Source organism: Capra hircus, chromosome 16 (assembly GCF_001704415.2).
Source record: "Capra hircus breed San Clemente chromosome 16, ASM170441v1, whole genome shotgun sequence".
Classification (NCBI taxonomy): Eukaryota; Metazoa; Chordata; class Mammalia; order Artiodactyla; family Bovidae; genus Capra; species Capra hircus.
Genome location: NC_030823.1, coordinates 54,436,165 through 54,461,172, shown reverse-complemented (window position 1 = coordinate 54,461,172; position 25,008 = coordinate 54,436,165). Strand labels below are relative to the sequence as shown.

The window sequence follows — 25,008 nt, the reverse complement described above, 5'->3', positions numbered from 1 at the left end:
TTATCTATGAGTTGGGGGCTTGGCTTTGACCCCAGCTGTTCAAATCAGCAGACATCTTTCAGTTTATTTGCAATTATCTGGAAGGTAAGCACACTATATTTTCTACCCCTTTATCAATTCTGTCACTGAAGCTTCAGTTGAGTCTAACATGCGCATATACAGTCCACAGTACTTCTCTTATTACCACATTCTAAGCCTCTTCGTCTTCTCTCAGATCTCTACTAAAATGGCTATACAAAAAAGCGGCAAGTAAGATAACTGTAACCAGCCCTGGAGAAATTAATTCACTTAATCTCTCCCTCTTTCTGAGTGATGGTTAGTTGAATATTTTACCATCTGCTATCTCATCTCATTTCCTTGAATGTGGTACAACCATTAAAGCAAATGTTTAAATGCCCTTCAGCATTCATATATGCAATCTCTGAACATATGAGATCATGCACTGTTCTAGGCCCTGGATACAGAGGCGAAAGTAGAGTGTTGTCCCAAAGGACAAGGAAATAGGCAAGTCAACTTGAGTTTGATATAGACACAGAAGTTCTGGAGTAGGGGAGGCTGGATGTGTGGAAAGAGGAGTTAGATGCCACTATAGTTACAGTGCAAACAGAGGGATGGCTGAGTATGAGCTAGATCAGAATAAACTATTCACAAAAATGACAAGAGATGTAAATTTCTACTGTGTTTTTTAGGTATGGACCTTAAGGTCATTCATATTCATTCATTCCATACTCATTCTCTCTTCCTCTATCCCTGAAAGCATCTCTGTCTTTTATCTCTTGGCCCCCTTTCCCCTCTCTCTCCTCCACCTTCCCCATTTAACTGTCCCTCTCACACATACATATCAACTTTGAACTTGATCCCTAAAAAGAAATCCCTAATAACCTTTATTTAAAAAAAAAAATCTATATTTGTTGGCAGGTGGGTAGCCTTGGAGTTAGTATCCTCACTAGCTTCAGCAATACAGTCAAGGTTTTGATTTTCAGTTAGTTCATGGGTCACATGAAAGTCATAGACTAAACCTATAAAATACCAGTCCAGCTGGGGTAGAATCAATACTGACTATCTGTGAAGACTAAGGTCAGATATAATAAGCTCTCATGGGATCTCAGATACTGCCTTATCATGAAACTGACTAAAAATGAATCCCTGTGAAAACAGAAAAGGCTCGCTAACAAAACGAGTAAGAAAGTAATGGGAAATATGTATAATCCTTTGGAAAGTGGAAATTCAACCTTCTCTTTATAGCTTAAAGATGAAATGGGATCTGTTTAGTATGTTCAATTAAAGCTTCCCTTGGTATTTCTCTCTCTTCAATTAATATATTCATTATTAAGGCAGAAAATAGGGTAAGCACTCAAAATTTAGTAAAAATCTCAAAGATGTAAAAACTGAGAATACCTAATAATGTATAAAATATAGCTACACAAGAAATACTTATAGACATTTACACCACAGAGAAAATAGGAAGTTCACACATAGAGTTATAATGGTATTTTGCTTTTGAAGGATAAGACAATACATGTTTATGAAATATATGTCAGTAAAATCTCAACAACAGGGAGTGAAGGCTGAGAGTAGATTTGATGATATTGTAAAACATAAGATACATGATAAAAATATATTTTGGAAATAATAAACAATAATCACTTGTGGCCACTAGTGGCTTCATGATGGCAGGAAAAACAACAATAAATTAAAGTTTTGTCAATGTAAATATAATATTAAAAATTCTAATAAGAAGTTGGGAGATAGGAACCTGGCATTAGCAATGGCTGGATTTTACCAAAACTCATCAAATACAGAAAATATAAATAAACTGGAGTTGAGAAGCACTGTATAACACATCATTACATGTCATTTCCATCAGACAAAACAGACACAAACAGACTCAAGAGTCTAAGTAACAGTAGAATACGGCAAAATAATTATTAATTAATTTTCAGTATTTACAACTTTTCTGTTTTTAATGTTATAAATGTAAGTTTATATCATTTGATTTTTCCCATTTATTGAGATGTAAGTGATGTACAAGAGCGTGTATGTTTAAGATGCACAAAATTATGGGTTTTTGTGACTTACATATTTTGACATATATATAAATGTATATATAATTATATCCATATCACCCCACATGGATATTATTTTTGTTTTTTACTGTGAGAATTTTTGAGTTTTTTTATGGTGAGCAATTTTCAAATATATAATATTGTTAACTATATTTACCATGCTGTACATTACATCCCGTGAACTTATTAATCTAGTAACTGGAAGTTTATACCCTTTCACCATACTCATCCACTTATTCCATCCCCCACACCTGGCAACTACCTACCTACTCTGTTTTTGTAACTTCTCTTTTTTTAAGAAAAAGTTTCTGCATGTAAGTGACAGCAAACATGCCGTTCTCTGACTGACTTATTTCACTTAGCATAAAGCCCTCAAGATTCATTCATATTGTCACAACAAAGGGATTTCCTTTACTCTATGTGTATACCATAGTCTCTCTTATCTACCCATCACTCAGTAGACATTTCAGTTCAGTTCAGTCGTTCAGTTATGTCTGACTCTTTGCGACCCCATGAATTGCAGCACGCCAGGCCTCCTTGTCCATCACCAACTCCGGGAGTTCACTCAGACTCACGTCCATTGAGTCGGTGATGCCATCCAGCAATCTCATCCTCTGTCTCTATGTCTTCATTATTGTAACTAATGCTGCAATAAATGTGTGAAGGTATCTTTGTGAGTTTGTTTCTGTTTCCTTTGGATAAATACTCAGAAGTATAATCACTGGATCACATGTTAGTTCTATTTTTTACTTTGTGAGGAACCTCCCTTCTGTTTTCCACAGGGCCTGAAGCAGTTCCCATTCTTACCCATAGGGCAGAAGGGAAACCTTTTGTCCATATTCTCACCAACACTTATTAATTCTTGTGTTTCTGATGATAGCTAGCATTCTGGTTTGATTTGCACTTCATTAATGATTAACGTAAAGAGTCTGCCTGCAATGCGGGAGACCTGGGTTTAACCCCTGGGTTGGGAAGATCCCCTGGAGAAGCAAATGGCAATCCATTCTGGCATTCTTGCCTGGAAAAATCCCATGGACAGAGGAGCCTGGTAGGCTACAGTCCATGGGGTTGCAAAGAGTCAGACACAACTGAGCAATTTTCACGTGCACATACAAAATGATTAATGATGTTGAGCACCTTTTCATGTACAGGATGGGCACCTGTATGTCCAGAGGAAAAGTTTTCAACCTATCACCAATGAGTATGATGTCAGCTGTTAGCTTATCATATGCAGCCTTTATTATGTTTAGGTACATGTCTTCTATATCCATTATGTTGAGAGATCTTCTCAAGAATGGATGCTGAATTTTGTCAAATGCTTTTCTGCACCTACTGAAATAATCATATGATTTTTATCTTTCACTCTACTAATGTGACACGTAACTTTTATGATTTCCACTTGTTGACCCACCCTTGCATCAGTTCCGTTCAGTTCAGTCACTCAGTCATATCTGACTCTTTGTGACCCGATGTACTGCAGCACGCCAGGCCTGCCTGGCCATCACTAACTCCCAGAGTTTACTCAAACTCATGTCCATTCAGTTGGTGATGCCATCCAACATCTCATCCTCTGTCATCCCCTTCTCCTCTGGCCCTCAGTCTTTCCCAGCATCAGGGTCTTTTCAAATGAGTCAGTTCTTTGCATCAGGTGGCCAAAGTACTGGAGCTTCAGCTTCAGCATCAGTCCTTCCAATGAATATTCAGGACTCATTTCCTTTAGGATGGACTGGTTGGATCTCCTTGCAGTCCAAGGGACTCTCAAGAGTCTTCTCCAACACCACAGTTCAAAAGCATCAATTCTTCAATGCTCAGCTTTCTTTATAGTCCAACTCTCACATCCATACATGACTACTGGAAAAACCAAGGCTTTGACTAGATGGACCTCTGTTGGCAAAGTAATGTCTCTGCTTTTTAATATGCTATCTAGGTTGGTCACAGATTTCCTTTCAAGGAGCAAGCGTCTTTTAATTTCATGGCTGCAATCACCATCCGCAGTGATTTTGGAGCCCAGAAAAATAAAGTCTGTCACTGTTCCATTGTTTCCCCATCGATTTGCCATGAAGTGATAGGACAAGATGCCATGATTTTAGTTTCCTGAATGTTGAGTTTTAAGCCAACTGTTTCACTCTCCTCTTTCACTTTCATCAAGAGGCTCTTTAGTTCTTCTTCACTTTCTGCCATAAGGGTGGTCACCTGAATATCTGAGGTTATTGATATTTCTCCCAGCAATCTTGACTCCAGCTTGTGCTTCATCCAGCCCAGAGTTTCTCATGATGTATTCTGCAGATAAGTTAAATAAGCAGGGTGACAATACACAGCCTTGACATACTCCTTTCCCTATTCAGAACCAGTCTGTTTTTTCATGTCCAGTTCTAACTGTTGCTTCCTGACCTGCATACAGATTTATCAAGACACAGGTCAGGTGGTCTGGTATTTCCACCTCTTTAAGAATTTTCCAGAGTTTGTTGTGACAGACATAGTTTAAGGCTTTCACATAGTCAATAAAGCAGAAGTAAGTGTTTTTCTGGAACTCTCTTGCTTTTTCCATGATCCCCATTTGAACATGGTATATGATCCTTTTAATGTTTTGTTCAATTCAGTTTGCTGGTATATTGTTGAGAACTTTTGAACTATATTTATTAGGGATATTGGCCTATAGTTTTCTTGTAGTAACCTTCTCTGGTTTTGATATTAAAGTAAAGCTTGCCTTCTAAAATGAATTTGAGAGTTTTTTCTCCTCTCCAATTTTTTGGGAAGAGTTTGAGAAGGATTCGTACTAATTCTTTAAATGTTTGGTTTTAATGTTTGGTAGTATGCAGCTAAAATCATCTGGTCCTGGGGTTTTCTTTGTTGAGGAAGTTTTGATTCCTGATTCAGTCTCCTTACTTGCTGCTGATCTATTCAGACTTTCTATTTCTTGAGTCTTGTGTATTGCTAGAAATTTATTCATTTTTTCTAGGCTATCCAATTTGTTGGTTTATTGTTTTTCAAAGTAGTCTCTTGTTATCCTTTATATCTCTGTAGTATCAGTTGTAATGTCCCCTCTTTTTTTAATAATCTCATTTATTTGTGTTCTCTTTGATTAATTTAGCTAAAGCTACGTAATTTTATTTATCTTTATCTCTTTTGAACATTTTTAGCTTTAAGTCTATTTTGTATGATATAAGCATAGCTACCTCTAGTTTCTTTTGGTTACCATTTGTTTAAAATACTTTAATTCTATCCCTTCACTCTCAGTCTATGTGTATCCTTAAGGCTAAAGTGAATCTCTCTGGGCAGCATATTATTGGATCCTGCCTTTTTTTTTTTCTTTTTCCAATCAGCCACTCCATGTCTTTTGGGACAATTTATCCATTTTCATTTAAATTAATACTGATAGATATGGATTCATTATTAACATTTTGTTAACTGTGTTTCTCTTTGTGAGTTCTTTGACCCTTGCTTCTGCTTCTGCAGTCTTTCTTTGTGATTGCTGACTCTTTGTAATGGCATGCTTTGATTCTCTTTTGTGAATCTACTATTGATTTTGCTTTATGGTTAATATGAGCCTTACATAAAATATCTTATAACATCCTATTTTAAGTTGATAACAACTTAACTTTGATAGCGTATAGAAACTTCATACTTAATGTTTCTTCTCACTTCACACTTTAGTTATTGATGTCACAATTTACATTCTTTTTTAAAAATATGTGATAAAAATTATGGTATTAAAGTTATGGTATTTAATACTTTTTAAAAAGAGCTGTAAGTGAATTATGTCCTACCAGTATACATGAGAAAATCTGACTCTGACTACGTATGCAGCATTGTTGTTGCTCAGTCACTAAGTTATGTCAGACTCTCTGTGACCCCATGGATTGCAGCACGCTGTACTTCCTTGTCCTTCACTATCTCCCAGAGTTTGCTCAAATTCATGTCCACTGAGTCAGTGATGCTATCTAACCATCTCATTTTCTCCCACCTTCTCCTCCTTTTGCCTTCAATCTTTCCCAGCATCAGGGTCTTTTCCAGTGAGTCAGCTCTGTGCATCAGGTGGCCAAAGTATTGGAGCTTGAGCTTCAGCATCAGTCCTTTCCATGGCTATTCAGGGTATTTATCATTACAAGTGAATTTTATAATTCATGTTTTTATGATGTTAAATCAGCATCCCTTATTTAAGCTTGATGATGCCCTTTAATTTTTCCTGAAAGGCAGGACCAGTGATGCTGAACTCCCTCCACTTTTGTTTGTTGGGGAACACATTTATCTCTATTTCATTTACAAAGTTCAGCTTTGCCAAGCCTAGTATTCTTGGTTGATATTTTTTTCTTTCACTATGTTGAACATATCATCTCACACTTTCTTGGCCTCCAGAGTTTTTGCTGAGAGACTAAACAGACTTATAATAAATCTGGACAAACCTCTTCTTTGGGTGGGGCTGCTGGCTGTGCACCATGGTCAAAATGGCCACTAGCTGAGCTTTGCAATCACCTCTGGATGGGCAAGGTCACAGACTATGTTCCTTGGCAGAGTGGCACCAGTGGTTAGACTGGCTGGGCTCCATAGCTTGATGGTACTAAAGGCTGGGCTCTGAGGCTGCCTAGAGTGACCCTTCAGGCTACCTAGTTATACAGTGGGACAGGCTGTGCCCAACAGTTGGGCAAGGTTGCTGAGTTTGCTCTCTGATCAGGGCTGTAAGAAGCAAACGGCAACTTGCTCTGTTTCTCTGGCCAAACTTCCTAGAAGATCAGGACTGGAGCCTAAACCAGCAATTGTATGGGGCCTGTGAATTTGCTTCCCTGCCTGGCCAGAGCAGTAGAACAAGCACTATGGCCAGTATAGCTCACTGACTGATGATCTACATCAAACAAACTGCCAACCAGTGTCTCTGACCAGATGAGGTCACTGGCTTGGCTCTACACATGGACAGAGCTACGGGCTGGGAAATCTCACTGAATGCCACTGAAAGCAGTAATGTGGGCTGCAAGGACCCTCTTCTCTGTCACTATCTGATCTCTTCTGGGTCAAGCCCTGACAATTCCCCTAGTGATTTCTATTAGGCAGAGCAAAGCAGCCCTCCTAGAAAGCATCTTGCAACACTGGGGCAGCTGGATGTCCACCTTGGGTTCTTACTTTAGGATGTTGTAAGGATAAAGCTAGTGGTAAAGAACCTGCCTGACAATTCAGGAGACACAAGAAACAGGTTTGATCCCTGGGTGTAGAAGATCCCCTGGAGGAGGGTATGGCAACCCACTCCAGGATTCTTGTGTGGAGAATCTCATGGACAGAGGAGTCTAGCAGACTACAGTCCATAAGATCACACAGAGTCAGACACGACTGAAGCAACTTAGCATGCATGCAAAGATAAAGGAGATGTATGTGAGGGGCAACATAGGCATGCGGTAGGTGACCAAGGAGGGGTCTTTCCCTCCTTGAACACAGAAACTATGTCTCACACATCAACAACTAATAGTGCTTTTATAGGTAGGTTCACGAAAGAATTAAAATGAAATGGGTAAAACTTTTTATCCAGGTAAAATTACAAAAGTAAATTTCTTTTCTTTTTTTTTATATGTATAATCTCATTTAACTCACTCATGAGTCTTACTATGCAGGAGATATTTACTACTCCCATTGTAGAGGTAAGGTATAAAGGTATATAAAGCTAAAAGAGATTAAATCAATAGAAAGGAAATTACTACCAAAGTGCTTTCTACTGTTAAAAATGGTTTCCAGAAATATATGCTCTCACAAATGAAGTAGCAAAATATGTTTCTTTTCATATAAATGAGAGCACTTCTTATGTATCACTGGGAAGAATAAGCCATGAGAAGAATGCCCCCTTTCTGTTCCTCACCCTTTTTATTACAAAAATAGTGACAGCCTACAGTGTCCAGGCTCCCCTAGGAAGTAAGGCACACAAGCTCAGAGTTAATGTCTGGGTTGGGGTTTATTATATAGTACAGCTGTGTCTTTGAAATTTCACTTTCTTTTAAGGCTGATCATATATGGCACTTGGAACATAAAGTCTCTGTTATTCACTTTAGCTGATGAAATCATTTCTAGCTTCGTCTTAATCCCAAAGCTCTTTGTGGCATGTAGTAATTTCTATGCCCCTACTAACTGCTGGATTCAGATGACCTAGGTTCAAATACCAATCCTAGTTGTGACCTTGGGCATGCTACAGTACCTCCCCAGGTGTCAGATTCCTCTTCTGTAAAGCAGGGATCATGACAATCTACTTCGTTCTGAGGACTGAATGAGATAGATGTACAGCTCTAGGACCTTCCCTGATATATGAGTGACACATGAAAATTAACCACTATTATTGTGCACTCGGGCCCTTGCGAATGTAGAAACCTGCACATACCCTCAGGTGTTCATATTTATATCCCATGATGAGCAAGAGGGGCTCCCCCTGTGGGTCAGCTGGTAAAGAATCCACCTGCAATTTGGGAGACCTGGATTCCATCCCTAGGTTGGGAAGATCCCCTGGAGAAGGGAACGGCTACCCACTCCAGTATTCTGGGCTGGAGAATTCCAAGGACTGAACAGTCCATGGGGTCACAAAAAGTTGGACACGATTCAGCGACTTTCACTCTCACTCACTAAACTGCTGGGTACTGCTGTAACTTTGTATCCCCCAAAGCTCTTAGCACAGAGAGCTAAATAAATCCTAAGTATTTGATATTTATTTATGATAATTTTAATAAAACTCTGAATAAATCTGCCTTTATCAATGAAGGCATGTCACTCACACAGGACAATCAGTTGGCAACTGTGAAGGTAAAAGCCAACAAAAATGCAGAAATGGATCAGTGTGAAAGTCGAAGCAAGGGGCAGCCAAATGTAACTATATTAGCACTGGATTTCAATATTATAGTAAATGATAAATGTAAGAAATTTTTGTATTATCTGTACTTTGCATTGGCTATTTAGCTTATGAAAGTGAAGCTGCTCAGTCGTGTCCGACTCTTTGTGACCCCATGGACTGTAGCCTACCAGGCTTCTCAGTCCATGGGATTTTCCAGGCAAGAGTACTGGAATGGGTTGCCATTTCCTTCTCCAGAGGATCTTCCCAACCCAGTGATCGAACCTGGGTCTCCTGCATTGTAGGCAGATGCTTTACCCTCTGAGCCACCAGGGAAGCCATTTAGCTTATATTGTGATTCATTTTAAAAATCAGTCAAGATCTGAAAATCAATCTGGAGCTGCACTAGCAGACTTCACTTTACTGTAAGAGTGGGTTCCCCCACTAAATAGCACTGGGGCATCCATCTATTTTTTAAAAAGCATTAAAATGACTCTTTAACTTACTGTTGTCGTTTAGTTGCTAAGTGGTGTCCGACTCTTTTGCGACCCCATGGACTGTAGCCTGCTAAGCTCCTCTGTCCATGGGATTTTCCAGGCAAGAATACTGGAGTGGGTTGCCATTTTCTTCTCCAGGGGATCTTCCTGACCCAGGGATCAAACCTGCATCTCCTGCCTTGCATGTGGATCCTTTACTGCTAAGCCACCAGTGAAGCATTTACCTTGTTACAGTGATTTCACTGAACTAGACAATCTATTATCACTGATATGCAATTGATTTGTCCAACTTACAATAAAAATAAATCATTGAACAATATATTTTAAAATCAGACATTAGAAATTGGAGCACAGTGTGTCTCTAGTAGTGACTATCCATCTTTGCTGTGTATAGGAGCTTTGCCATGGAAACAATATTGCTTTACTGAGGAAATGATGAGATAAATATTAAAAGCTTATATCAAAACGTCATCCACGGCTCTATGAAATACGAAACTAAATACCTGCCTCACGTGTACAATCTGAGAATCAAGCATGACGTAATCACTGTTTATTAACAAATGCTGATAATGATCTGCCATCTGTACTAACAGATGTTATCACTGAATGGAGCCAGTCTTTAAGCTTCACTGCTTCTCTCTGCGTGCTCAGTCATGTCCAACTCTCTGTGACCCCATGGACTGTATAGCCGGCTCACCAGGCTCCTCTGTCCATGGAATCCTCCAGGCAAGAACACTGGAGTGGGTTGCCATTTCCTACTCAGAGGATCTTCCCAACCCAGGGATCGGACTCATATCACGTGTGTCCCCTGCACTGGCAGGCGGATTCTTTACCACTGTGCCACCGAGGAATTCCTGCTTCTCTCTGCAATCAACCACAAAACAAACCACCCTAAGTACGTCAAAAGTCTTTAAGACTCACCTGAAGTAACATACATCAAGATTTTTTTGAAGTAAAATTATATGTTGAAAATCTTAAATAACTGTTTAGGATAAAACTAAGTTTTTATTTCACATTATGTGTTTTCATGTCTTTTTGTAGTCAATCTACCCTTTTTCCATGAAGTTAATGAATAATCCACTGGTTTTTTTTTTTTTCTTCAACAAAGGTGAATGTTAGAGATTATTCTGACAATCATAAATTAATGAGTTTTCATTTTCTGTTTACAAGCTGAAAAGCGAAAACTTCTGAGTGTTTATTTTCCTTTTAAATCAAATATATGCCAAATACATTTAAATTTAATAGCTATTTGTAAGTCTTAAAACATGCTGTTCCACCTATTAGTTTGCTTTGCGTGCTCAATATAAGCTAGGGTCCAAAAGAAAACTGGCTGGGTAAATAATTATTAGTTTTAGAAAGAACAGCATTGTTACAGACATTCATTCATGACCCCATTAAACCTCACAAAAGTAAGCCTAAGTTCCACATTTTAAATATTAGACTAGTGAGGTTCAAGGAACTTAACTGATTTGCCAATAACTATACGGCTATTGGAGAAGGCAATGGCACCCCACTCCAGTACTCTTGCCTGGAAAATCCCATGGATGGGGAAGCCTGGTGGGCTGCCGTCTATGGGGTTCCAGAGTCGGACACGACTGAGTGTCTTCACTTTCATGCATTGGAGAAGGAAATGGCAACCCACTCCAGTGTTCTTGCCTGAAGAGTCCCAGGGACAGGGGGCCTGGTAGGCTGCTGTCTATGGAGTCGCACAGAGCTGGACACGACTGAAGTGACTTACCAGCAGCATACATCTATTACATAAAGTCTGGACTTAGCCCCATGGCTATACTCTTTTTGTGCCAGATACAAAATAAAACTGCACTTATAATGCATGGTATTCAACATTCATAGAAACCAAAGGAGGATGATAATATTATTTTCACTTTACATTATAGATGAAGAAACTGATTCTTCAATCTCAGGGAACTTCTGCAAGGTCATGTAACTTGAAAGGTATTAACCCACAATTTAAATTCATAGCTGTGCTTTTTATAATCCTTTGAAGGAATGCGGCTTTGAAAGGACAAAGAAGTCTGAGAGAGCTAAATGGGAAGATCAAAAGAGGCTTTTTTTTCTTAAGGCAAAATGCCTTGATTGTATTTACAGGACAGGGAGAAGATGCTGAGGAATGACTCTTGAAGCACTGATGCAAAAATTAATAGAGAACAGGAAAAATCTCTTGGATTTATAAGGAAAAGGTGATTTGGAAGTAAAGAAGGGCTTATTAAAAATAAACTCAAACTCATATCAAAGAATCACAATAAGATAATAGGATATATCTGTCTAGTATTCTACCTTCCTATCATCTGATGTCAAAAGCTCCTTTCTTATAGGAACACCATTTCACTTTTCAGGACGAGTTGATCCAGATCATTACCAGCATAGAGGTGAACTTAAGATCTGGGCCAGGCCTATCAGAACACTTGAACTTCCTGACCTCAATAACCAACTCAAGAATGGCAGACCCCCAAGGGTAGGCCAACCAGAATCCTCCAGGGTTTTTGCCTGTTTGTTTAAGTGCAGGAGCTATAGCAGACCCCCAAGGGCAGGCCAACCAGAATCCTCCAGGGTTTTTGCTTGCTTGTTTGTTTTAAGTGCAGGAGCTATAGCAGAAGATAAACATGATGCCTTCTAAATGAAGCTGTAAAACTTTTCAGATATGAAGCCAGGCCAACTTGCAAACTGCCTACTTTGTGCCCTGCCTTTATAAGTTAAGGCAATAAACTCTAAGCACAACAGAGATACAGAGATGCAGATTTCTGATGACAAAATATGAACTCTGGAATATCAAGCATATCAAAATCACCTCTGCTCTGCACTTCCCAGTTATGTGAGCCAATATATTTCCTTTTAAATTTAAACTACTTTGAGTTCATGTTATGCCACATGTAGCAGAAAGATTCCTAAATAATATCATGGCACAAATAGTTTTACTTATATAAGCATATAAAGACACTAGGACGCCTCTGTTTTGTTACCTTGGACTTTGTAGAATCTTTATGTTCAGGAAAACTAAGAAGCAGCTCTGCTTCTCATTTCTTAAGTTCATTTGTTAAATCTGATCCAAAACTTGTTTTTTGGGGGGGTGGGAACATTATAAGATTTGTAATTTTAAAATCTTATATTATTTTTAAATGTAACACACAGAGAAAAATACATAAAAGTTAAGATTATACTTTATAGAATAAATGATTAAGAAATATAAACAGGTTAGGAGCTAGAATACTGTTTACTCCTAAAGATCCCTACGTGTCCCCTCCCAGTCATGACTCCCAGTTTCTCCTGGAAGGTCATGATCCTGACTTTAACTGTATTGACTTCATTGGTATTATCTGTACTTTCCATCTACATAGCATTCTAAGAAAACAGAGTTTACTTTTGTCATTACTGAATTATACTAAATGGAATCATACCAAATGATACCAATAATTTGCTTTCTTACTAAATTTCATGCTTGTATGATTCATTCACAATAGCCCATGTAATACAGGAATTTCCCAGGTGGTGCTAATGGTAAAGAGTCTGTCTGCCAGTGTAGGAGATGTAAGAGATGCGGGTTTGATCCCTGGGTTAGAAGATCCCCTGGAGGATCACATAGCAACCCACTCTGGTATTCTTGCCTGGAGAATCCCATGGGAAGAGAAGCCTGGTGGGCTACAGCCCATGGGGTCACAAAGAGTAAGACATGACTGAAGTGACTTAGCGTGCATGCAGGCATGTAGTGCAAAACATTTCTTTCATTGCTGTAGAGTGTCCCACAATATGAATATACCACAATTTATCCATTTGACATCTAATTACAATGGTAATATTAGACTATGAGACATTATAATAATGGGCATTTGAGTTGTGTGATCATTATAAACACTGATCCTGTAGTATAAACAGTAATTACAATCCTATTTTAATACATGATTCTAGTGTAAAAGTAGTGAAAATGTTAACTACTCAGTTGTGTCCTACTCTTTGCAACCCCATGGACTGTGTCCCGCCAGACTCCTCTGTCCATGGAATTCTCCAGGCAAGAATACTTGAGTGGGTAGCCATTTTCTTCTCCAGGGGATCTTCCCAATGCAGGGATCAAACCCAGGTCTCTCACAATGCAGGCAGATTCTTTACCAACTGAGCCACTAGTGTACAGGTTCTTAAATGTGACTAAAGTATATACTAAGAGTGGAATTGACTGGTATGCATATCTTTATCAGATAAAGCAAAACTGGTTTCCAAAGGAGTTGTACCTACAGTTTTTGAAAAAATGCAATACATTTAAACATCCTGGCTTATTCCAAAATAATTCTTTTTGCAGTTGGAAAGCTTCCATACATATATATATATGTATGGAATATACATATAAAAACACACATATATAATATATATATATATACACACATATATACACATATATTCCATATGGAATATATATATATACACACACACACATACACACAGTGATTTAACCTTAAAAAAGAACATAATCTTCTGAAAGTCTAAAAAAGTATATGTTTGATTAAAAAAAACTTTAAAACTGCTTGACAATAAATTTGTGAGAGAAATATATTGGTGTTAAAAATTATCCAAAATACTTTATATAGTATTTAGAATAAATGAATATACAAAAGGATATTATTTATTATGCTAATAATACAATGATATTAGTGATAATTATTGCATATTTAACTTTAAAGGCAAACACTATAATGATTATAAGCAATCTGTGCTGTAACAGCTTTTTTGAACTATAAATGATAAGTTTCTTATAATTCCATCAATGGATGTAACAGCATCTATGTGATAAACATTTAATTCTTCCAGTGCTTTACTGCAAGTTACAAAGAATATTATCAAAGCATCTAAAAATTTCCAAGCACCAGGAAAAGATATTTACTCTTAAAACTATTCATACATGGAAAAACTTTAAAATTCTAAATTTTTGTTCTTAAACCTACTTTCATTTTTGGTCTCTCTTTCCTCTTAGGCAGTGAATGTGAAATATAAATGACCATGAGTGAGGAAGACAGCATCCCAGAAAGAAGCTGCTTCTGACAATGATTAATATGGAGCTGCCAAAGGATATCTGGCAGCAGAAAGAACCCATTGCTTATGTAACTGATAAAAAATTAGTCAGTAAGGCCCTAATAACATATCTCCCTGGAATCCGAGATAGTGTATTTGATGAATTGTTTAAGCTAGACTGTATTCTTCTACCTATTTAAACCATGGGGACAACATGAAATACAGAAAAGAAAAAATTATAGTTAGCTTCTCTTATTCAAATTGGTTAATGGATATATTGGTCTGTCAATGAAATATGCTGATTAATTGAATTATCACATATATTTTCAATAAAATTACATCTAATCTGTTTTTCACTAACATTGATTATCAGTTTATCTTTCCTCCAGGATTCTGAAGGCATTTCTATATTTCCAGTTATTTTTATAAGCAACGACAACAACTGTGTAGTTCTATTAAAGTAGAAAGTGTAGAAACTAGACTACATTTCTATTCATCTTGTGACACAATTTGGAGGCAATTTTGTTGAATATGTTTACAAGAGCTGACTTTCCATGACCCTTATAATAGAAGAGTAGATAATGTTTAAAAAAAAAAATCTGGGTTATTTGAGTTTCTTAGCTATTTGAATCACTCTCTTTTTTTCAGGGAGAAAATATGTCCAAGTAAACATGAACTTAGAGTTAACTAAACTTCTGTTAAGTCTCAGAACAGATTTCCTAAAGTGATATTCTTCTCATTGAGGTTTAATAGATATAATGTGTTTCACAGGGCTAAAATGCTAAACTGTTGACATATTCAAAGATTACTTTGTAGAAGACAAAGCTTCACTATCTGTGGCCTGAACATCAACTTCTCATCAGAGTGATCATGAAAGGTCCTTTTAGAAAAATGATGGTTTTGAACCTTGGTGAAAACACCCATCACGGCTTACAGTCTCCAGCCCCTTGTGTAGGGACCTGACTATTCTAGATCTGCTAGGTGGTGTTAGTAATAGAACTAAGGGCCCAAGAATTTATGACTATAAAGTACTTATTATCACAGGAAATCTCAAGAACGTGGTCTGTGGAAATGACAAAAAAAAGGATAGTAAAAGAATATCAAAAGACCATAAATAGATGATAATGCCACAGAGAAAGATATTGAAATCAAAGTTAGAATGAATAATCACAATAGAACAACAGTATGTTATTCTTTTCATTAAAGTCAAATGATTAGGACCATGAATCTACTATAATTGTTCTTCATTTTCAGAATGCAAACCATAGAAAAAAATCCTTTTGTTTTAAACTTGGTCCTCTTTGCTGCATCTGACATTATACAATGCTGCTTCTCTGCTGAAAATCAAGAAACTCTTCAAAGATCCCTCTTCCTCATCAGCTCTTTAAATAATTGGCATTCCTGGGTTCTATTCTGTTTTTCTTCTTCTACTTATTTTTCTGAAATGATCTGATCCACTCTCATCATTTCAGCTTTGATTTCTCCCCAGAGTCAGTCTCCAGTATACAGCTGGCTGCTGGACAGCTACTCAGATGACTCTCACATACCCTCCCTTTCCAAATTTAAAACTAAATTCATCATCAACTCCTAACCTTTTTTCTTCCATTCAATCTCAATGGAAGTGTTTTCTACCTCAGCTCAAAATACCATAATTTACCCAGTCGCTTAAGCAATGAAACAAGACATGCTACTTTTGACCCTTCCTTTGTCAACCCATCCATGAAACCTACCAATTTTGCCTCCAGAAAAAATGTTTCATTCTTTCTTTTTCTCTAAGTCTCAATATCTCTCATTTAGACTGATATTTCCTAACTGGTATCTCTGCTATTGCATGCTTCTTTTCAATTTCATCCTCTATGTGGATATAAGAATTTATCTGAAATGAATATCTGATTGTCATTCCCTTGCTTCAAACTGATTGTGGCTCCTCATTAGGTACAGAACAAAGCCTCTATAAAGCCTACATTTCTTGATATTAACAAGTCTTTATAATTTGTTCCCTGCCCATGTGACCATTTTTATCTCACATCTCTTTCTCTCCATACACTTTCTACAGCAATGATATAGAAATTATCATTTCACTGTTCCATTTATATATTGTGCCCTTTGTTTTGCCATACATTTGCTCACATAGCAATCTCTACTCCTTCTCTTATCCATCTTCTCTCCCCCCCGCCCAGCCTCATTTATGTCTTGGCAAAGCTACCACCTCCTCTAGAAAGTCCCTTCTGAAAGCTCTCCTCTCCCCTTACTCTCTGCATTGCTTTCACCTAGCACACCGTAAGTCTTCCATAGTGACCGTCACAAAAACAATGCAGATACAGGGAATGAATTAAAATAATAGGTATGTGCCTACATTACCTGTGCCCCATTCCAGCCCATAAGGCCTTTGAGAACACAAACAATAAATTATTCATATTTGTAATCCCACATCTTAGCCCAGTACTGATAACTGATCCTCAATAAACGTTCTGTCAAATGAAGGTGACTAAGAGGAAAGAGAATGTACAAAAATAAATCACAGAAGAGGTAAAAGACTTTCTTGTCACATTCCTTCATGATGCTCCTGGTCCTGCTCACATTTGGGCAGATACCTGGACTTTCTCAATCCTAGTGGGTTCTAGTTAAAAATAACTCCAAACAGGTAATTTATTCCCTACCAGCCTGCAAAATTAATTCTATTGAGAAACTAACTGTCCTGTTCTTGACATCAGATCTCTTATTTTCTCACCAAAAGTACAGGCTTAAAAAGATATGCCATGTGTAATCTCCATCAGGTAAATGGAGACTAAGAAGGGAGGAAAAAAAAGCAGAAAATAAAATGAATTTGGCAGTACCATGCCATTTATTACATGGAAAATCACTTACATGCAGCAGCAATACAGCAGCAAGAAAAGACTGTCCTTGACAGTACCCAATGTCTTCATCATAGACAGAGTAGGCCTAGAAAAAGATGAAAGGAAAGAAATATTATAAACATTCACAGATTTTAACCTAAGTGCTAGTTCACATCAAGCTGCCACTTGTTCTTATCCCTGGCCTGTCCACCACAATTTCACTGATCCCTCATCTTGAATGTGCAAGCCATTAGCATAGTGGGATCCTTCAAAGAGGCTGCACATTTCCTAAAGCAATTCTAGATGGCCCATTATCCCCAGATTCATCTTTAGAATCTGGAATAAAAAGATGCTCAGAGCATCTAAATTAATTTTTAAAGATACATTATGGTTTATGGTCAGGCAGACAACACTATGGGAGGCAAGTGCAAAAGGTGGAGGAGGGTAGAAGGGTTCTACAGTTGATGCGGGAATTCTAATGCACTATATGGGGGAACCCTGTAGTACAGATATCATAACCTAATAGACTCCCCCCTCAGATCACCCTCTCTAGCCTCTACATGTTCTCTGACTTTGAGGGACACTTACATATCTGTTGCATACTGTTTTTCTTTTCTCAAATAACCCTTTACAACATAAAAACCATTTATGGTTCCAGGGTAATACAAAGGTAGACAGTGTGGGCTATAGCTATAGTTTACTGACCCCTGGTTTAGAACAACAACAACAAAAAATAATAATTCAGGTGCTCCCCCATTTATTTTTAAAATACAAACAATCCCAATTGTGCTGTTTAAATCCTGGACATGCACCCCATTCCATGTATCCTACCTATCTGTGGTGCTTCATTTTAGTGAAGGCATCTCCATTTAATGTACTTAATATAATACAATGCACTGTGATTTTATAAGTATAAAAATTCTTTCTGTCCAGGAAAATGGTTATCAAAGATAAAGAGGAACAGTTTATCATATCTCCCATATGCCAAGGGAGGCAGAGTATAAGGACTAGAATTCTTTTTTTTTAATTAAAAAATCTTTATTGAAATATAGCTTATAGTTAATGAATGCATACCTTTTAATTTCACAGTTCCTTAAATAAGTTGAGTCATTCATGTAATTCCATCATTATAGAATATTTATATCATTCTAGAATGTCCCTCATGACTCTCTGAAGTCAAACCACCTCCACCCTAGGCTACCAGTGAGCTGATTTTTTTCCCACAATTATTAGCTTTGCATTTTTAGAAGAATTTCATATAAATGAATTAATATATATACTCTTTTGTGTCTGACTTCCTTCACTCAGCATAATGTTTCTGAGAGTCTTCAGTGCTGTTGAATGCATCAGTAAATCATCCACTTTCACTACTGATTAGTATTCCACTGTATAAATATATCACAATTGGTCTCTCCAGTCTCTCACTGATGAACATATGGGTTTTTTCCCCCTAGACTGGGGCCAGTACAAAATAAAGCTGGTTTGTATACACAAGGCTTTTTGCGTACATAGGTTTTCATTTCCCTTGGGTAAATACCTAGGAGTGGAGGTTCAAGGTTCAAATCCTAAGTGTATGTTTAACTTTCTAAGATATTGCCAGATTATTTTGCAAAGTGATTGTTCAGTTATTACCTCCACATCAGCAAAATATAAGAGTACTCATTGCTCACATTCTTGTCAATACTTGATATTGCCAGTCTTTTTCCTTTTATTAATTCCTGTGCTTTTGACTTAAATCTCTCTGATGGCTAAGGACACAGAATGTATTATAATGTGTTTTTAGGCAACTGATACACCTTCTTTTGAGGCTATCTCTTTGAGTTCTTGTTCATTTCTTTAATTTGGTTGCTTATCTTATCATTGTCGATTCATGAAAATTCTTTATACACTCTGTTGACAGAATCATTATCTGACATCTGTATTACCAATATTTTCTCCCAGTGCATGGTCTGCCTTTTTATTGTTTTAATGGTGCCTTTTGAAGAACTGTTGTTATCTTTTAACCTTCTGCCAATGATGACATTATCACACCCTCATCTAATGAGAGAAAAATTAGATCACGGAATCATTTCCTAATGAATTTTAAAGAAGCTTTTCTTCATTATAACTAGTTTCCCAAGCTTGGTCTAATTATAAAAACTGAAAGATGGATTACCATCCTTTTACTTATTTAATTTTCTTTGATTTATATAGTTTTATTTATGAGTCCGTATTTGTACTTTTATCCAAAGCTTATGGATCAGGGTGGGTCGGGTGTGTGTGTGTGTGTGTGTGTGTGTGTGTGTGTGTGTGTGTGTGTGTGTGTGTGTGTGTGTGTAAGGATTACAGAGAGAAAAGAAAAGGAACAATTAACAAAGAAAGAGGGGAGAGGTTCTAATACTATCCTTATTTAGTGCATCCCTGATGGTTCTCCATTACTTCTTTTTCCATGAACAAGGAACTCTGAGATTTCTTGATAAGACATCATGTCACATATATCATCAAGGCTTCCCTTTCTCATAAAAGACAGTCTAAGCTGAGGATTCCTTAAAACTGGGTATTTCTAAAGCCAATCATGCTTCATCAGCCCTGACATAATTTTGACAAATGTGTGATTCATCTTTATATATTTAACAGTTACTGAGAAGTGTGCTATGTACATGCGCAATTTGCTATGTACATGCACATGTTACAAGAGAAGTCCAACATAAAACAAAGGTCCACAGTCCACCAGAGGAGGAGTGAATTCATTGAGACCCCACAAACTGTTCTCTAACTGGAGAGCTGAGGATAAAAGTACATATCAGCAGTGTATCGATCTTACTTTCTAATTGTGTTATGGCTTCGGATTAGGTTAGCAACAAAAATGACTTTTCAGAGGCCACCTACTAAATAGATTTTATGATTCACAGTTTGAAAAACACAATGTTCTAGTACGTTCTTTCCCTTGGAGTTCTTCCCAGCAACTTTGGGTTTAGTCTAAGCCTTCTCTAACTGAGCTGAACCAAATCCGTTCCCTCCATTTGAAACTTGCCTCTCTTCCGCGCCATACCTCCTTGTCCCACTCCTCACTCTAACTGCTTCCCTGGCCAGATGCCTGCTCAAACTGACTTTCAGAAATCAACTGAACAGCACTACTATAATGGAGAAGGAATTGAACCAACCTTCCCTCTGGTAACAAATTTAATCTATATACAGACAAAATATATAAAATAACTACCTGAAAGCACTGAGAAAAAAGCAGGAGGAAGAAACTGGAGGGGAGAATAAACTTGGAAGAAGGTAATGACACTAGGTAAAATTCTCATTCTTTATGGACAGGGAGGCCTGGTGTGCTGTGATTCATGGGGCTGCAAAGAGTCAGACACGACTGACTGAACGAACTGAACTGACGGCTTTTGTTGGAGGCCATGTGCCAGTGGTGCCACAATGGAAGGATAAAACTTGGATATTAAACTATAGACTTACTGGCTTGAAGAATCAGAGAACAGACTAGGATGACTGTAACAGCTAGAAAGCAAGAGTAGAAATGCTAGGGAAAAAGTAACAGAAGAGAAGCCTTTACTACACCTAGTGTAAAGTACAATATCCAAGACAACGTAAAACTGATATAAGTATAGACAAATAAACAAAATAGACTAAGAAGTCTAGATGTAGAGCCACCCTCATATAGTCATTTTATTGCAACAAGGTTACCAAGATAACAGTGAGGAAAGGAGAAATTTTTACATATAGAAAAATGTAAATCTACAGAAATTGTTTCAACAAATGTACTCAAACAATTGGAATCCATATGGGGGAAATTAATGAACCTTTATCCCTAACTTTATTTCATATGAAAAAATTAATTCTAGATATACCATACTCCTAAATATAAAGTAAAATTATAAAGCTACTCAGGGAAAAGAAAGAAAGTTACATCTTCGTAACTTGGTAAAGGCAAAGGTTTCTTAGCCAGGACACAGAAGTTATTAACTATTAAAAAAAATAAATGAATACAATAGACATTAGCAAAATTTAGAAAATGAAAAGCAGAGACATGACTCTGCTGACAAAGGTCCGTACAGTCAAGGTTATTGTCTTTCCAGTGGTCACATATGGCTGTGAGAGCTGGACCAAAAAGAAGCAGAATGCTAAAGAATTGATGCCTTTGAACTGTGGTGCTGGAGAAAACTCCTGAAAGTCCCTTGGACAGCAAGGAGATCAAACCAGTCAGTCTTAAGGGAGATCAACCCTGAATATTCACTGGAAGGACTAAAGCTGAAGCTCCAGGATTTTGTTCATCTGATGAGAACAGATGACTCACTGGAAAAGTCCCTGATGCTGGGAAAGATTAAAGGCAGAAGAAGAGGGTGTCAGAGGATGAGATGGCTGGATGGCATCACTGATGCAATCAACATGAACTTGGGCAAACTTCAGGAGATGATGAGGGGCAGGGAGGCCTGGTGTGCTGCAGTCCATGGGGTTGCAAAGAGTGGACATGACTGGGTGATTGAACAACAACAACAGCACTGATTAAAAGATACCATTAAGAAAACAGTTACACTACAGACTGGGAAAATATTTGTAAATGTATCTAAACAAAGTCTTGAACAGAATATATAAAGAACTCCTCTAACTTGATATCAAAAACCCAATTAAAAAGTGTACTAAAGATCTGAAAAGATACATCACAGAGAAATATCTTGAATGGTCATTGGGAACATGCCCAAGTGGAGAGGAGATGAAAATGGAGGCTTCTCACCTCTCTCACGAACACATCAAAAAATACACCTATATGTGGAACAGTTCTTACTGAAAACTAACTGGAGATTGGTAGAAAGACTACTGTACAACCAAGACTGTAAGAAAGACCCACACTGAATCAAGGAGGAAGGGAAGAGAAGTGATCAGACCTGTGCCCCTCAGAGCAGACTCAGAGGAAAATGGAAATTATACAGGAAAGAGATCCTCCCAGGGAGTGAATGGTTTGAGCCACATACTGGTGCCCCAATCTTAGGGACCAACACAGGGAAGATGGGCCCAGTGGCTGGTTGGAGGGACAACGGGACCAACAGGAGGGCTGTGTGAAGACTGGACTCTACTTGTGAGAAGCATGCACACATTTGCTTGCTCCTGAAGCAGGACTCAGAGTATGGTTTGTAAACTGCATAAGAGGCTGGCCAGCTTCCTGAAGGCCACTCCAGAGCCTGCTCCAGTGCTTCAGAAGCCTTCTGGGTCTCAGACCACAACCAGACTGCCACAGCCCAAGGCCTGACCTACCCCAAATGCCTAAACCAGCACCTTCAATACTCTAAGATACTTTAAAATATTAAGATGGACTAATTAATTGAATCCAAGAGTAGATGGATAGAGACATCTGATAAAAGAGGTAACAAAATATTAATTATAGAACTAGGTGATAAATTTATGGATGTTCACTGTACAACTCTTTGAACTTTTCTGTGTATTTGAAAATACTTTGTACTTTTGGGGGGAAAATGTTCCTATACTCTCTTCACTCTGATCTGGACTACAGACTTCTCTTCTGGCTGGGCTCCCATGGGAATTTTATATATTCAGTCAGCAAGTCACTACTTACTATCTTATTATATAATCAAACATTGTGCTGAGGCAGACACAAGGATGGAAATATATGGTCCATGTTCCTCAGTTCAGAATGTTATAGAAGAACTCAGCACGTACAATGAGAAAGTACACAGTGAGATGAGCTCCAACCAGAGGGAAAGGGTGCATAACCGAGCCACAGTGCACGGAATGGAGATAAGGGCAAGGGAAGCATTTCAGACAAGGTGCTCCTGTCTCAGTCATAAAGAAGAGGATGTGACCAGAACTGCTGCAAGCTTGGCCTCACATTCTTGAAGGAAGAATACTGAGATTCTTCAGGCATGCTGCATGGTCAAAAGCAGACGATGTCAGACACTGTACTAACACTGTCCCATATTCTCAATCAATCCTCACAAAACCTGTGAGATGACAAAAGTGATATTGAGAGAGGGTAATTAACCTGGGCAAGGTCAAACAATTAGAGCCAGGATTTGAACCCAAATCTTCTCAAATATAGAGCCTATATACATTACACCTTTGTTATATCACTGCTAGAGACTGTGTTCTCTCAGAGTTCGTATGTTGAATCCCCAAGTAATGGTTATTTCGAGGTGGGGCCATTCAGAGTTGATTAGGTCCCAAGGCAGAGCTCTCATGAATGGTATTACTGTTCTTATGAAGAAGATTCAAGCGCACTCCCTCACCTCTCCTGCCACTTGTGGACACAGCAAAGAGGTGGCCATCTATGAACCAGGAAGTGAGTCCTCACCAGACACTGAAAACTGCCAGCACTGTGGCCAACGCTTCCCCGCCTCAAGGACTCTGAGTAGTAAATGTCTGTTGTTTAAGCCCCTCGGTGAGTGGTGTTAGACTGTGAGCAGAACTATTCTTTTTAGACGTTTCTGTGTTTGGATCCATGTTAAGAAAAGAGGGTCCATCTTCTGATTTGCCTTGGGGTTCAACAGACATGGAAAATCACACTGCATACTCTCAAGAAAAAAGAAAAGAGACAGTCTGATCAAGGACAGCTTAATATTTTTCAGTCCATAACTTCTGGGTTTAGGGAAGGATAGGTTTTAACTTCTTTATGTAATATGCATGTTTATTAACATACTGACTACAAGCTAAAACTTAGACATGAAAACATAAATAGCTGTTAAAGCTTAATCATGGTGGTGCTAACACGTACATATAATTTAAGTTCTCCTTATTAAAATCAGTATGGTGGGGGAAGGAGAGGTTGGAAAAAATTGAGAGAGTAACATTGCAATATATATACTACCATGTATGAAATAGCTAGCTAGTGGGAAGTTGCTGTATAACACAAGGAGCTTAGCCTGGTGCTCAGTGATGACCTAGAGGAATGGGATGGGGGAGTGGAGTGGGAGAGAGGCTCAAGAGGAAGGAGATGTAGATATACTTATGGCTGTTTCACACTAGGGTATGGCAGAAACCAACACAACATTTTAAAGTTAATTATCCTCCATTAAAAATAAATTCTTAAAAATTAATAGAAAAAAATTAACATGGAAAGTTTTTTTTGGAAAGTTTTTAGTCTTAGAGCTAGATTGTCTAAAGCCTTATCGACAACCTGTTTCTCCCCAAACACTCTCACTCACATGTCTTTATCAGATTGATACAGAAAATATAGAATGGTGTTTCTCTTTTGTCTCAGAAATGCGCAACATACTGCACTATTTTATCAAACAATCACACTTACAGATAGACAAAGATGAAGGAAATTCAGACTCACGGGAAGAATGAAATCAGAAGATGCTCTTTAACAAAACAGAAAGGCTGCTATGTGGGCATGCAAAAAGGAATTAAACTTCTAAAACAGAGTCTCATTCAGCTTCTTGATACTACTAAAGTACTGATGTAGTTGCTGACTTATTGGCTATCAATAGACAGTAGTTAAGTTTATTGGTTTTAACCATGACATGTTAAGTGTTTCTTTAAACTCTAACCTAAATATTGAATTGTCTCACAATTTAATATAGCTCTGAGAACAGGAAATACTAATTTAGATTTCCCTACTTTAATAGGAGCTTGACATTTATGTAAAGCAATTTTTCATTTATTAATATTAGATGAACTGTGAAGTCTATCACTAACTACAATGAACTTCTGCCAACATGAGACAAAAACAAACAGATAAACAAATCAGCCTTTGAATTATTGCTCAGTAGACCTTAAATGAGTATGCTAGGGAGAAAAATCCAAATATAAAATATGTAGAATAAATTCACTTACAAACTAAAAAGAGATCTGATCTC

The 25,008-nt window shown here is 37.8% G+C and overlaps 1 protein-coding gene across 2 annotated transcripts in view; it reads right to left on the bottom strand.

Annotated features, from left to right (window-relative positions):
* RABGAP1L (RAB GTPase activating protein 1 like) overlaps positions 1-25,008 on the bottom strand; it is a 719,827-nt gene that overhangs the window by 266,078 nt on the left and 428,741 nt on the right. For both annotated transcript variants that reach the window (XM_018060617.1, XM_018060618.1), the window contains exon 15: positions 17,238-17,312. In XM_018060617.1, coding sequence (XP_017916106.1) covers positions 17,238-17,312 — 75 coding nt within the window. The remainder of the gene's footprint in view (positions 1-17,237; positions 17,313-25,008) is intronic.